The sequence below is a fragment of the Triticum dicoccoides genome, chromosome 6B, assembly GCF_002162155.2.
Source record: "Triticum dicoccoides isolate Atlit2015 ecotype Zavitan chromosome 6B, WEW_v2.0, whole genome shotgun sequence".
In the NCBI taxonomy this organism is placed as follows: domain Eukaryota; kingdom Viridiplantae; phylum Streptophyta; class Magnoliopsida; order Poales; family Poaceae; genus Triticum; species Triticum dicoccoides.
The window spans coordinates 136,935,764-136,951,217 of NC_041391.1; the positions used below are offsets into that span (position 1 = coordinate 136,935,764).

General features: G+C 46.4%; 1 protein-coding gene and 1 pseudogene across 2 annotated transcripts; one reads left to right on the forward strand and one right to left on the reverse strand.

Annotated features, from left to right (window-relative positions):
* The first annotated feature begins 8,288 nt into the window (after positions 1-8,288).
* On the forward strand, positions 8,289-10,292 carry LOC119326505 (zinc transporter 2-like). Of its 2 annotated transcripts, none has more exons than XM_037600141.1 (4): positions 8,289-8,852; positions 9,079-9,140; positions 9,267-9,411; positions 9,734-10,292. In XM_037600141.1, exons 1-4 carry the CDS (start codon positions 8,339-8,341, stop codon positions 10,126-10,128), a joined length of 1,116 nt encoding a protein of 371 aa, XP_037456038.1. In that variant the 5' UTR covers positions 8,289-8,338; the 3' UTR covers positions 10,129-10,292. The 2 variants fall into 2 exon arrangements, with proteins under 2 accessions (XP_037456038.1, XP_037456039.1); XM_037600142.1 differs by having other exon boundaries at positions 9,273-9,411.
* Positions 10,293-11,306: 1,014 nt separating this feature from the next.
* Positions 11,307-14,807, reverse strand: LOC119326356 (annotated as a pseudogene).
* Positions 14,808-15,454: the final 647 nt, after the last annotated feature.

Consider the following 15,454-nt stretch of genomic DNA (forward strand, 5'->3'; position numbering starts at 1 on the left):
CTCCTCCAAGTGTTGGTCCAAACTAGAGCACCGTGTGGGACCATTCCTTGGCAACTTGGATTACGTCGGTACATGTACGCTTAGCTTATCCGGTGTGCCCTGAGAACCAGATATGTGCAGCTCCTATCGGGATTTGTCGGCACAGCGGGTGGTCTTGCTGGTCTTGTTTTACCATTGTCGAAATGTCTTGTAAACCGGGATTCCGAGACTGATCGGGTCTTCCTGGGAGAAGGAATATCCTTCGTTGATCGCGAGAGCTTATCATGGGCTAAGTTGGGACACCCCTGCAGGGTATAAACTTTCGAGAGTCGTGCCCGCGGTTATGTGGCAGATGGGAATTTGTTAATGTCCGGTTGTAGTTAACTTGACACTAGATCCGAATTAAAACGTATCAACCGCGTGTGTAGCCGTGATGGTCTCTTCTTGGCGGAGTCTGGGAAGTGAACACGGTTTTGGGTTATGTCTGACGTAAGTAGGAGTTCAGGATCACCTCTTGATCATTACTAGTTGACGACCGTTCCTTTGCTTCTCTTCTCGCTCTTATTTGTGTATGTTAGCCACCATATATGCTTAGTCGCTGCTGCAACCTCACCACTTTACCCTTTCCTTACCCATTAAGCTTTGCTAGTCTTGATACCCATGGTAATGGGATTGTTGAGTCCTCATGGCTCACAGATTACTACAACAACAGTTGCAGGTGCAGGTTATGAGATGATCTTGACGCAAGAGCAATGATTGCTTGTCTTGGAGTTCTTCTTCTGCTTCTTCTTTGATCAGGGGATAGGTTCCAGGTCGGCAGCCTGGGCTAGCAGGGTGGATGTTGTTTGAGTTGTTGTTTGTGTTTCATCCGTAGTCGGATGGTGCTCTTATGTAAGATGATGTTGTATTCGTGTGGCATGGTATGCCTTCTGTATGTATCCCCATCTATTATGAAATGTTGATGTAATGATATCCACTTGCAAAAGCGTATCAATATGCGGTTCTATCCTTGGTGGGACCTTCGAGTCTCTTTAGGATAGTATCGCATATTGGGCGTGACAAGTAGCCAGCTCATCCAAGAGCGGGAAGCCCAAACGATCCAAAGCTTGCACATATCCGATCATCTTGATCACATGCGGGCTCAGTGGATCACCTTCCTTCAGCTTGCAATCCATCAAGGATCGCCAGACGTTGAACCTTTCGGTCCTAGCCTGTGTCTGAAACATGCTCTTGAGACTCTCGATCATATCGTAAGCCTCAACGTTTTTGAAATGTTGTTGCAAATCGGGCTCCATACAAGCCAGCATCAGACAGCTGATCTCCGTTGATTCATCAATGAGTTTCTGGTAGGCATTCTTAGTTGTGGCATTAGCATTATCGGCAGGTTCCTCTGGAAGTGGATCCTCTAGAACATGTTCCTTTTTATCGTGCTTGAGAACAATTCTCAGATTTCTATACCAGGTGGTAAAGTTTGTTCCATTCAGTTTATCCTTTTCCAGAATTGATTTCAATGCAAAGTTGGGTTGAGCAGGTGGTGCCATTGATCTACAACATAAAATATGCAATTGCTACGTCTCGAGCTAGCGTTGGTTTTCCCCGAAGAGGAGGAGGTGATGCAGCACAGTAGCGTAAGTATTTCCCTCAGTTTTTGAGAACCAAGGTATCAATCCAGTAGGAGGTCACGCGCAAGTCCCTCGTACCTGCACAACACGATAGCAACTCGCAACCAACACTTAGGGGTTGTCAATCCCTTCACGGTTACTTATGAGAGTGAGATCTGATAGAGATAATATTTCTGGTATTTTTGGTATAACGATGCAAAGTAAAAAGGTAAAGGCAAAACAAGTAAATAAAGTGATGGAGATTGATATGATGAGAATAGACCCGGGGGCCATAGGTTTCACTAGTGGCTTCTCTCAAGAGCATAAGTATTCTACGGTGGGTGAACAAATTACTGTTGAGCAATTGACAGAATTGAGCATAGTTATGAGTATATCTAGGCAATGATCATGTATATAGGCATCACGTCCGTGACAAGTAGATCGAAACGATTCTGCATCTACTACTATTACTCCACTCATCAACCGCTATCCAGCATGCATCTAGAGTATTAAGTTAAAAATAGAGTAACGCCTTAAGTAATATGACATGATGTAGAGGAATAAATTCATGCAATATGATAAATACCCCATCTTGTTATCCTCGATGGCAACAATACAATACGTGCCTTGCAACTCTTTCTGTCACTGAGTAAGGACACCGCAAGATTGAACCCAAAGCCATGCACTTCTCCCATTGCAAGAACTACCAATCTAGTTGGCCAAACCAAATGGATAATTCGAAGAGACTTGCAAAGATAACTCAATCATACATAAAAGAATTCAGAGAAGAATCAAATATTTTCCATAGATAAGTTGGATCATAAACCCACAATTCATCGGTCTCAACAAACACACCGCAAAAAGAAGATTACATCGAATAGATCTCCACAAGAGAGGGGGAGAACATTGTATTGAGATCCAAAAAGAGAGAAGAAGCCATCTAGCTACTAGCTATGGACCCGAAGGTCTGAAGTAAACTACTCACACTTCATCGGAGGGGCTATGGTGATGATGTAGAAGCCCTCCATGGTGGATGCCCTCTCCGGCGGAGCTCCGGAACAGGCCCCAAGATGGGATCTCGTGGATACAGAAGGTTGCGGCGGTGGAATTAGGTTTTGGGCTCCCCCTCTGGTCTAATGGGGGTACGTAGGTATATATAGGAGGAAGGAGTACGTCGGTGGAGCTCCGAGGGGCCCACGAGGCAGGGGGCGCGCCCAGGGGGGAGGGGCGCGCCCTCCACCCTCGTGACCGCCTCGTGGCTTTCTTGACGGAGGGTCCAAGTCTCCTAGATCTTATCTGATGAGAAAATCATGTTCCCGAAGGTTTCATTCCGTTTGGACTCCGTTTGATATTATGTTTCCTCGAAATACTGAAATAGGCAAAAAAACAGCAATTCTGGGCTGGGCCTCCAGTTAATAGGTTAGTCCCAAAAATAATATAAAAGTGGAAAATAAAGCCCAATATAGTCCAAAACAGTAGATAAAGTAGCATGGAGCAATCAAAAATTATAGATACGTTGGAGACGTATCAGCAATCACTAAGCAATGTGTTTATGTAGAGTAATTCTAGCCTAAACAGAAATACTCCCACTGAAGTTGGCATCCCTCCGCAAACTCTCAGTGATTCAGGATCCGACTAGCGTATGCGACTAGTGAGCTTTAGCATCACTGCTAGCCAACATACCTACCCAGTAAGAAACTCCTTTCTAATCGTATCTCTATACGACTCCTGTCGGTCGGGTAGGTATCTTATACCCAGGCTCCCAGCCTTCTTTGGCACAAGGCCCAAAACCGTTTTGATAGCCTTGTCAAGTTAACTTGATGCAGTGCATGTCCATGTCCGACACGAACCCTTCAGTTCAAGGACACCCAGCAGCACCCCAATTTTATGAGCCCACTACTAGACGTACTTGACGTGCGAAGGTGCAACATCGGGGATGGAAATTCGCTTGATATTCATGAGGGATCATTCTACCATTCTCACATGCATAGAAACAAAGAAGCATAACAATCACAAATAAACACATATTGTGAAATAGTATGGCTCCTTCATGGACGTTCTTCCAGGTCGGCTCCGACTCCGATGACCATCTACGAACTCCATCTTGTTTGTCACGCCGGGATGCCAAGCCACCAACCTGATCTCTATTATCCAACTACTACAACTAGTAATGAATTTTACATAGAGTCACAAGTCGACACACAGGTCGTTATACAATATAATGACAGCACTTTGGCTCCTGCCGGCTAACAAACATAACACGCAGGCCACATATAAATTACACACATGCATCACATACACATGAGCCATACTATTCACATCAAACCTGCAAAACAAAGTTATGCATAGAATCGCATTCTACCGGTTTGTGTGTCGGGTACGAAATACACAGCGCTACGCACATGGCGGTCCCGCTAGCCGGTTAGCGGGCGGGGTTCGAAGGGGCAGCGCCGTAACCTTATGTATCCGCGAGATCCCATCTTGGAGCCTTCGCCGGCACTCTGACGGAGGGGGAATCGACCATGGAGGGCCTCTACATCAACATCCTTGCCCCTCTGATGAGTTGTGAGTAGTTACCACAGACCTATGGGTCCATAGTTATTAGCTAGATGGCTTCTTCTCTCTTTTTGAATCTCAATACAATGTTCTCCCCCTCTCTTGTGGAGATCTATTCGATGTAAACTCTTTTTGCGGTGTGTTTGTCGAGATCCGATGAATTGTGGGTTTATGATCAAGTTTATCTATGAATAATATTTGAATCTTCTCTGAATTCTTTTATGTATGATTGAGTTATCTTTGCAAGTCTCTTCGAATTATCAGTTTGGTTTGGCCTACTAGTTTGGTCTTTCTTGCCATGGGAGAAGTGCTTAGCTTTGGGTTCAATCTTGCGGTGTCCTTACCCAGTGACAAAAAGGGTTGCAAGGCACATATTGTATTGTTGCCATCGAGGATAACAAGATGGGGTTTATATCATATTGCATGAGTTTATCCATTTACATCACGTCATCTTGATTAATGCGTTACTCTGTTCTTACGAACTTAATACTCTAGATGTAGGCAGGAGTCGGTCGATGTGTGGAGTAATAGTAGTAGATGCAGGCAGGAGTCGGTCTACTTGTTATGGACGTGATGCCTATATACATGATCATGCCTAGATAATCTCATAACTATGCGCTTTTCTATCAATTGCTCGACAGTAATTTGTTCACCCACCGTAATACTTATGCTATCTTGAGAGAAGCCTCTAGTGAAACCTATGGCCCCCGGGTCTATCTCTTATCATATTTGCTTTCAATCTACCTATATTTGCATCTTTACCTTTTGCATCTATATCATAAAATATCAAAAATATATTTATCTTATCATACTATCTTTATTAGATCTCACTTTCGCAAGTGGCCGTGAAGGGATTGACAACCCCTTTATTGCATTGGTTACGAGTTCTCAGTTTGTTTATGTAGGTGCGTGGGACTTGTGAGGAGCCTCCTACTGGATTGATACCTTGGTTCTCAAAACCGAGGGAAATACTTACGCTACACTTTGCTACATCACCCTCTCCTCTTCGAGGAAAACCAACGCAATCTCAAGACGTAGCACGACTGCCCGCACCAAGTGCAGCATCTCACTTCGGGCACGCCGAAGCACCCCGGATGGGTGTTCTACAAATGCGAAAACGACGGGGTACGTGCACTTGCGGTAGCTCGTTCCATAGCTCATTCTTTAGTTCAAGTACGGTAGCTCACTTCGAGCTTGCTCAATCTTTTGTGTAGGACGATGGATGCTGATTTTGGTTTTGGGAAGGCCAATACATTGATTTGTTGATAGAAAGAAACTTAATAGATGTTAGTGCACTCTTTAGTACAATCGAAGGCAATGATGCGGCTGCATGTGCAACTAGAGGGAAAGCAACGTCTACTTCTTTGAAACCAAAGATGAAGAATGAAGAAAGCATCAAGAATGAACAAAGTAAGATCAAGATTAACAATGAGTGCATGGAGAAGATATTGCTTCAACTAGTGGGAGCAATTATGGAAGTTGGAAATCTTCTGAAATGCATACTTGTGGTTCTTGTTTTTTTTGGTTTTGCTATTCTAGCCAAGATTTGGTGATATATTTTGTATCTAATGTTGTTGCAAAAGCAGAGAAAAGCATTATGCTAGATCAATCTAAGTTTTACGGGCCGGGACGAGCTGTGGCAGATCAGAACCCGCAGAAGCCGACCCGTAAAAAAGTATATTCCGCGAATATGCTTTTTTACGGATCCATTATGCGGGGTCTACATATGTGGCAGCCCGCGCCGGCCCATAAAAATGGTTTTGCGCGAACTGCAAACGAGTTTTGCGGGTCGGCGGGATGCGGGGTCTGCTAGAGTTGCTCTTAAATGGCTTGAGTTTCCTCTTGCTCAGAAATTTCCCCAGCTTCATTCTTCTGCTATAAATGAAACGGAATCAGTTGATGATGTTTTTTGCTGATGGAGTTTGGGCTGGTAATTTTCACTTATCCTTTTCTAATCAAGCCTTTGAGCAATATATTGAGCTGCGATCCCAATGGACCATGAACAAAATGGCCCTGACAAAGATATCTGGAAATGTCCTTCAAACAATTGTGCTTATTCTCCCATCAGCATGTACAAACACCTTATGTGTAACTATCAAACCCCCAGACTCTTCAGAAATTCATTGAAGAGCAAAAGAAAACTCAAGCACAAAATATATTTCTGGCTTGTTCTACATGATAGATTAAGTGGTAGAGCTTTGTAAAAAAAAGGAAAGGCCTATTTATAAATGATCGTTCCAGCAAGTTATGCACTCAAGCGCCCGAAGAGACCACAAATCACTTGCCTTGGGACTAATTTGTTATTTCTTAGCCACTCAGGCACATGATGGGTCGGTCCATATATGGTGTTTTTTTAGCCTTTTTTTAATTTTTATTTTCATTTACTTCTGTTTCAGTCAGTTAACTTGGCTTTTTTTCTTTTTCTTTTTTCCCTAGTTCCTTTCATACTTTTTTTTGTTTTCTTCCTTTTCATTTGGGCTTGGTAGATTTTTCTTCCTTTTAATTGTTCTTCCCAGCTTCATTTTATTTTTCTCCTAGATTTTTTTACAAAAAATATTAGACATTAGAAAAGGCACATTCCTTGTGTGATAAGAAAATTTTCCTCAAAATACACCATGAGCATCTCTTCACGAACACGATGGACATTTTTAATACACATAGTGAACCTTTTCCTGACATATGGTGATTCTTTTAATATGCGATCAGCATTCTTTGAATACATGAACATATTTTTTAGAACCATGTATTTAAAATTATTCATGTAATTTTATTTATTATCACATTTTACAGAAAAATAATAGTTTTTTTAAAAAATGTAGCTGTATTATTAAGGAAATATTTATGTGGTTATGAAAAATGAGAATTAGAAAACAATGAAGTAAAATAAACGTTCAAAAATTAGTGAAATATATTTATGTATTTATGGAGAAACAATCATCTTTCAAAATGTGTTTTTTATGGAAAATAAAAGAAAACCAACATGAAAAATCGAGGAATGCAAAAAAGGAAAGCAGAATAGCGCTCAAAGATGCCGACTGGATAGGCCGATGTATAATGCAAGAGCATGTGCGTTTCCTCTCTTATCTGAGGCAGCGAGCGTAAGGTAGGAGGTCTGGGTTCAGCGGTAGGGCCGCTCACAATAAACAGCTTGGGTCCCTTTTTTAAGTTTTAAAAAAAACTTGGTTCAGCATCGTTAAACTATCACAAAGAAAAGGGGGACGAAAAGCTTGATTGCTTGCCCTTGACGTCGCGGTCGGACCTCGGATTATTAGAAAAGGCATGCACGCAATGAAGCAAGCAAGCAGCGCATCTGAACCAGATTGATGCGCGCCTGCTAGCCGTATACAATGGCATTATATATCCATGAGCTCCGCTCTACCACCTCGTCGTAACAATTCCCTCTCTGCTTTGGTTCAGACGGAAGCATGGGACCAAAAATGTTGCATCTCTTTCCTATCTGCTCACGGCGTTGATTCGAGTTTGTTAATTGAGATGCGGTACAGCGGCTGCCCCACGGTCACGGACGTACGTACGGCCAGTTTTAGCAATTTTCAGCAATTCTGTGAGTGCGGCCTCTGAAGTGAACTGACAATAGGGTTAAATATTGGAGCACCAGCCGCCCACCAGGAGGAAAATGCCATACAGAAACCGATGCACAAGCGTCGAGCTTCGCCAAGTGTGCATGATCCGGGGTTACTACACGCGGCACAGGTCCAAGGCCGGGTCGTCGGAGACACGAGCACCCCGCGACGGATTTTCCACGTCTTTTTGTTGGAAAAAACGGATTTTTCCGATACGCCGTCTGCGTCGTACTACCGCCCGCCTCCCACGTCCCCAGCCTACTTCCGCTACGACGTCGCACACGCTCCACAACACCCACTGCGATCCCTACCCCACGAAAGGATGACCCACTTATCGGCGACCGTGTGCAGATGAGCCACCTGTGAGAATGGTCTCGAGAATCCTCGCGCCAGTACAAAGTGAGAGTAGTACTCTGCCCCACGAGAAAAAAAAAGTTGTACTACGGCCAGCGCGACCAACCGTGGGCAATATGATCTACCCGCACCGCATGGGCCCACACGTCAGCCCCTTCCAGCTTCCCGCCGCGGTATATAAATCCGCTCCTCGGCCTCCCTCGGCTGCTCTGCCCACCCCAACGGTTCCCAGCGCGCCACACCAGAGCGCCAGAGCGCGGCACCGGCATGGCCATGGCCTCGGCCACCACTAGCTCCCGCCACCTCCTCCTCCTGTTCCTCTGGCTCTGCGCGGCCGCCAGCACCGCCTGGGCGCATGGAGGCGGCGGAGACGCCGACGGCGACGGCGACGCCGGAGACGCGGACGCGGACGGCGGCGAAAAGCCGGACCTGCGGGCGCGGGGGCTGGTGGCGACGAAGCTGTGGTGCCTGGCGCTGGTGTTCGCGGGCACGCTGGCCGGGGGCGTGTCTCCCTACTTCATGCGGTGGAACGAGGCGTTCCTGGCGCTGGGCACGCAGTTCGCCGGCGGGGTCTTCCTCGGCACCGCCATGATGCACTTCCTCAGCGACGCCAACGAGACCTTCGGCGACCTCGTCCCCTCCAGCGAGTACCCGTTCGCCTTCATGCTCGCCTGCGCCGGCTACGTGCTCACCATGCTCGCCGAGTGCGCCATCTCCTCCGTCGTCGCGCGCGGCCGCACCGCGCCCGCCGCCGCCGCCGCCGCCCCGGCAACAAGCGCAGGTGAGCGGGCCCAGCAGCTCACGTGCTGTCCGCTGAATCTATACTTTACTACAGTATATCCGTGCCGGCCGCGCGCATAGTAGAACCAGCTGGCGACCGGCGGCATACTATAAAGGAGGCAGCCGGGCGTTGGGTTAAATGCAAATTGCTTCCTGTTGTTTGTTACGAAGAAATTTGTCACTTAACTTCTGATGATCTTGATTCACTGTTGATTACAATTTTCCAGGAGCGTTGGAGGAGGGCAAGCTGAGCAGCACGAATGGCAACGGCTCCGAGCAACAAGCAGCTGTAAGTAGTTCAGCCTACAAATTCAGTCTTACTTTTTGCTTTGTGACAGTCAGGCTACCAAACTGCTTTCTGTACATATATATACTACTATTTCGTACACTTGCGTAACTTGGTGGCGTCGCGCAGGAGCAGGACGCGCACGGGGCGTCGGCGACGGGCCACTCGACGGCGTCGATGCTGCGCAACGCCAGCACCCTCGGCGACAGCATACTGCTCATCGCGGCGCTCTGCTTCCACTCCGTCTTCGAGGGCATCGCCATCGGAGTCGCCGGTAAGAGAGACTCATGACGTCGTTGAACCGTCCAAAACTTTGACTTTTGAGAAGATATCTGCATCTCATGCATGCAAGTTGCAACGATCAATCAACTCTGAAACTGACATGCGTCAGTTCTTAGCCAGCTTCGTCTCAGTCCAGTCCACTCCAGTCATTGTCACGCATCTATTCAAAGTTTGAACAGACGCTCGCAGCTTCCTCGCGCATCCATCGATCCACGTCCACTTCAACCAGCATTTCAGATTCCCTTGAAAATAACCAGACAAAAAATAGAGAGTCGTTCTAATTATGCTTGCGACCTGTCGATGTTCGCTTGCAGAGACCAAGGCGGACGCGTGGAAGGCGCTGTGGACGATCAGCCTGCACAAGGTGTTCGCGGCGGTGGCCATGGGGATCGCGCTGCTCCGGATGCTGCCCAACCGGCCGCTGCTCTCCTGCTTCGCCTACGCCTTCGCCTTCGCCGTCTCCAGCCCCATCGGCGTCGGCGCCGGCATCGCCATCGACGCCACCACGCAGGGCGCCGTGGCCGACTGGATCTTCGCCGTCTCCATGGGCCTCGCCACCGGCATCTTCATCTACGTCTCCGTCAACCACCTCCTCTCCAAGGGGTACGTGCCCCAGAGGCCCGTCGCCGCTGACACGCCACTCGGCCGCTGGCTCGCCGTCGTGCTCGGCGTCGGCGTCATCGCCGTCGTCATGATATGGGACACCTGATCCTGATAGTGTGGAGTTGGATTGGCCCGGGGATGGTTTGGTAATTAGTTTTGGACGTTGGTTCATATTCATAGTGGAAGGATGTATGCTAGCTTTAATGTGTAGACTACCATTGCTGTTTACATAATGCGTCCTATGTTCAAAAATATAAGATGTTTTGGATATTTTAATATGAACTACATACATACTGAAATAAGTGAACACACTAAAATGCATCTATATATACATCCAAATCAAAAAAAATGTTAAAACATCTTATAATAGCAAACAAATGGGTAGTAAATTCCGCTGATTCTCTTCATACCAAGTGAAAACACGCAACAAAAGTGAAATTCTAGTTTATTTACACCGAAAGCATGCCACAAGTCCAACTGAAAAAGGACATCATAGACGTCGGGGTTTCTGCTCCCGGGCTCATCTACACCCGCGCTCAGAAAAAAAATCAAAAAATACTAGAAAAATTCATATATTTTTTTGTATGGTAGATAATTTGACATGTGATGTTCACTCCAAATTTTAACTCATTTGAACATCTAAGCAGCTCTCAGCAAAAAAGGCCCAATTTGTATGTAGAACAGTTTTAGTTTTGCTAGAACTCATCTAGATGAGATATAGTTTGGTCTCATTCATCTTTTATAGCCATTGGATATGATGCTATAAGATGCGTGTGTGCTGACGTGGGTTGTATTTGTTCTTGTTTTCAAAGTGAATGAGACCATATTATATCTCATCTAGATAAGTTCTAGGTACTCCCAAAAAGTTTACTATTCACGCACTGTTCTAATCCGATTTGTCTTTTTTGCCAAGAGCTACTCAGATGTTCAAATGAGTTGAAATTTGAAGCGAACCCCACACATCAAATTATCTACCACACACAAAAAAATTGGATTTTTTTTTTAATTTGTTAGTATTTGTTTTGATTTCTTTTCTGAGCGGGAGCAGATGAGGCCTGGGCACCGAGTTGGATTTCCGATCATAATCCTTCCTTTAGTTCCCCCCACACACAACGATCACGGCAGTCAAGCAGACTACCCACAGCATCAATACACCAGCAAACCAATGAAGAGTTCCTGGCTCTCCAGGAATTGGACACAAGATGCACAACCCCCAGACCAAACCCAAAACACCCAGGACCAACACGGCCATAACTTACAGATATTGCTCGAGTTCCCGGCGCAGAAATCGCTTCACAGCTTAAGAACACTTAGTAGCTATACAGGAACAACAGATCAGGGCTAAAAACTGATCCTTGGCGCGTTTTCGGAGAGCCTTCTTTCAGACAGACAAAATTTGGCAGCAGCTGTTGTCGTGCTCGCTCGCTTGGCTGGTGGCTGCTTGCCCGCTCTCCTGCTGCAGGATCTGAATGACGGATGCGGTGTCCTACTTCTTTGCCGACACATTACGAAGCTTCTCGAAGATGGGGTGTCCCAGGATCTCTTTCGCAGACGGCCGCCTCACGGGATCAGGGTCCATCATCGACTGAAAGTAAGCAGAAAGTGGGAGTGAGCAAGCATGTGAAATACCTGTCATAAGGGAGGAAATCTTTCTGGGACTTGAATGCTAGAGTTCTTTAAGTTGCCAAGCAACTGCAAATTGCAGCTCTGTAGATAGGTCATAGCTGTGATGGTAAATCCCTTCACCCAAAGAATCAACTGAATTGAACAAAGCTAAAGGTGAAAGAAGTTCATTCATGTGATGCTTCTTTATATGATATGATGGTCATGAGTAACAAAGCGGCAATAGGTACCATATAGTTCGTGTTAGTTTTATAAAAAGGATGCACAAGCACCACTGGAAGCGTTAGCATTGTGCATGTGCATAAAGAGTCGACATGCAGAGTGCCAATAAGAGGTATCAGTAGCGAGGTACTAGTGTATTATGCTAGTGCTTCATCAGTTGGAAGTGCACAACATGATTACACGAAAGACACTTGCTTCTGCATGTATGTTAGCAACATAGCAGCAAACTTTAAGCTTTTAGCCACATAAGTTTTAAAAAAACATTATGTTGTGTTGGATTACTTGGGCGATCATGGATATTATTGAGCATGGGGATTAGATTAAGGAAGAGTGTAGACGTCATTTTGAATTTTGAATGTAAGGGGTTTAGATACAAGGGGGAACTATAGTAGAATAGTATAAATTGATTTTCAATCTGGATACAGAAATGCAGGGCAAATGAAAGTAAACAGCTGGAACGGGAAAGCCACATGGTGATGATGCCATACCTTGATTAAACTCTGGAACTGCATTGGGTGTCCTGGTAGCAATGAAATTTTGCCCTCTCTGAGACTTGCAAACTGGTGTCCAGAAACAGGAAGCGGAGTGCCTCTTATAAGCTCATAGACAGCTGCCCCGAGAGAAAAGATGTCTACCTTGTCAAGATGCTCATGCTTTTCATTCAACATTTCTGGAGGCATATAACGAGAATCTCCTTCTTCGATTGCCAAACTTCGATCAATAAGTGTAGCACAACCAAAATCTCCAAGCTTATAAATACCATTCCTGACATATATGTTATCTGGTTTCACGTCAAGGTGTGCTACGCCACGCCCGTGAATGAAGTCCAAACCTTTGCAGATCTTGCATTTCACAAAATTTACTTTCAACGTTAGTAGGTGAGGTGCACATGAAAGAATGGTTATATTAATAGGTGAGGTGTACATGAACGAATAATGCATGGGTGGTTAACAGCAGATGATGAACCCAAGAGTACTTACATAATTTTGAGAAACTTGTTAGAACAACTATTACAATGGTATACTAGTTACGTTATGACATTGAATCCATTTTGCTTCAAATACTGACCATTGACCAACAAAAAACAAAATGGATTAGTAAACCAACCTGATACAACAGTTCCAGGGCATCCCCAAACTCCAACGGCTTGTCCCCATTCACAGATAAGGAGCGGTCACATAGTTCCATCTGGATAAAAAGTTTTTCGGTCTCGAACCAAGAGGTGAAATATCCAACTATGTTCTCATGGTTACCTAAGGCCACCAAAGTATGAACTTCCTTCAATGCTTGCCTCCTGTAAATAAATATACAACAAAGGGGATTAGTTAATCATGGTCTAACTACTGAAGCAAGAGGGCTTCGATGAAACTACCTGTCCATGTCATTACCTGTCCATGTCATTATGCAGCTGCTTGATGCTCCGTTTTACTGCGTACAAGCAGCCCTCTATCCTCCTCAGAACTTTAAACACAACACTGAAGTTTCCACATCCAATTTGCTGAAAACGAACAATTGTCATGACCCAAACCTCCACAAAATGTAAAACTAAAGCCTGAACATGAACACATAAGAAATATCAAACACATAAGAAATATCTAATGAGAGCATACCTCAATTTCATGGAAATCGGTACGGTAACGTGAAAGACCGTCAGCACCAATAGAGGGAGAAGACCCTAAATACAGATATTTTGTCTGTTAACTCTTTTTTTTTGTGAGAAAGATGCTGCTATGAATGTTTCTTATTGAGATCGAAAATCACACGCAGTGATTACATGTTATTAACCTTAAAAACATGTACACATAATTCACAGGGATGTGAAATGAACATGTTTCAATAACACCAAGCGCATAAATGTTACCTGATGATTTGCATTTCCTCACGCAGAAAACATTATCATCTATTCGAGGGTCCATATTATATGGGTTCTTGATGCACGGTGGAGGCGTCACCTGGGAGCGCAGAACTCTTGCTGAATGTGGGACATAGCTACCTCTCTTTTGCGAACTAGGTTGTGCCATCTTTTCTTCCTCTGGATCATCTTGACTTAGAGAAAATCGGACCGGAGTAATCTCCTGGCTATCCGCCTCCATTAGGTCCATGGGTCGGCCTTTGGGGGAAGAATCTGCAAGCAATGGCATTCCTTTATTGATACAATAACATCGAGCCAAAACAAGCATATCAAACAATAAAATTTAGGCAACTGGATCTTGAGGCAAGACCATAATGATGATATCAGATCAATAAGGAATTAGTTTGAGCATTCGCACTCTCACCTCTCTTGTACCTCTTGCTCCGGGCGACTGACTTCTCTGGAGATTGGGGGCAAGGGGTGTTCTCCTGCAGATAACCCAAACAGATCAGATAAGCAATGCAATCTCACACGAGAAAATATGTCTTTTTCCCACCTTATCGGCGTCGAAGCCGCTCGCCAGCTGCGGCGCATCGGGCGTGAGGTAATCCGGGGTACTGCAAAACAGCGAGCGGCAAGAGGGATAGGGTTAGCCCGAGATGCGCGCGCTCACTGGACACAGACTGCAGCTCGGATCGAATCAGAGATCTACCAGAAGAAATCCTGGCTGAGGATGCAGGCGTCCCTGTCTTCCATGGGCACGTCCGCGTCCATGGGCGCGGCCTGCGGCGGCGGAGCGGGGGCGGGGGCGGGAGCCGGGGCCGGGCGGGGCTCCTCGAGGAGCTCCCCGAAGGGCTTGGGCGAGGCGAAGGGGCGGTCGGCGAAGAGGGGGAAGAGGGTGACGTGCTCGAGCTTCTGGAGAGCTCCCCCGACGGCGAGCTGCCGGCCGCCGCCGCCATCTGCGCCTGCGCCTTGGTCGCGGGGGGCGTGAAGCGGCGGCGGGACTTGCTCCCGCCGCGCGGGCCCGGGGTCTTGGTCCTCAGCATCGCCGCCGCCCGCCCGCTCGCGAGGCCTCCCTCCCTTCCTTCCCGGCGCGCGGCGGAATGCCGGATTCGAGTCCGCGGCGGGGCTGGGGTTTGGCTGTCGGGGTGGGGAGAGAGACGCGGGGTGTGAAAGGGAGGAAAGAAATGATTTTTAGATCGAGAAATCTGGAATTGGAGGGAGCTCTGGCTGGCTGTGGCGGGAGAGATAATAAATAAGAAAAACGTTTCGGTGGGAAATGGGACGTCGTTTTGTTCGTGGCCGTTTCTATCCAGATCGGGATGTTGGGCTAGCCCGGTGGGGATGTGTTGCCGTCCCTCTTTTTTTTGGTTAGGCTGTTGGGCTGGGCGTGTCTGCTTTGTTGCCCTAGGCCCAGATTGGTAATGGCATTTTGGTAGGTATTTACACTCATCATGCTGGCAAGGCAGGTGTGGAGGTTGCTGCAGAACCCAAACACACTTCGTGCCCGTGTACTCAAAAACATCTATTATCCGACCACAGATATTTTGGAAGCTGGGCTAGGGGGCCGACCTAGCCAGATATGGCGAGCAGTTCTGGAAGGGAGGGATGTCCTCAAGCAGGGGCTAATCAAACACATTGGTAATGGAGCGTCGACCAAAATTTGGAACACAATTGGCTCCCAAGGGACGAGATGCTCCGGCCCTATGCATGCCTAACACAACCCCCCCCCCCC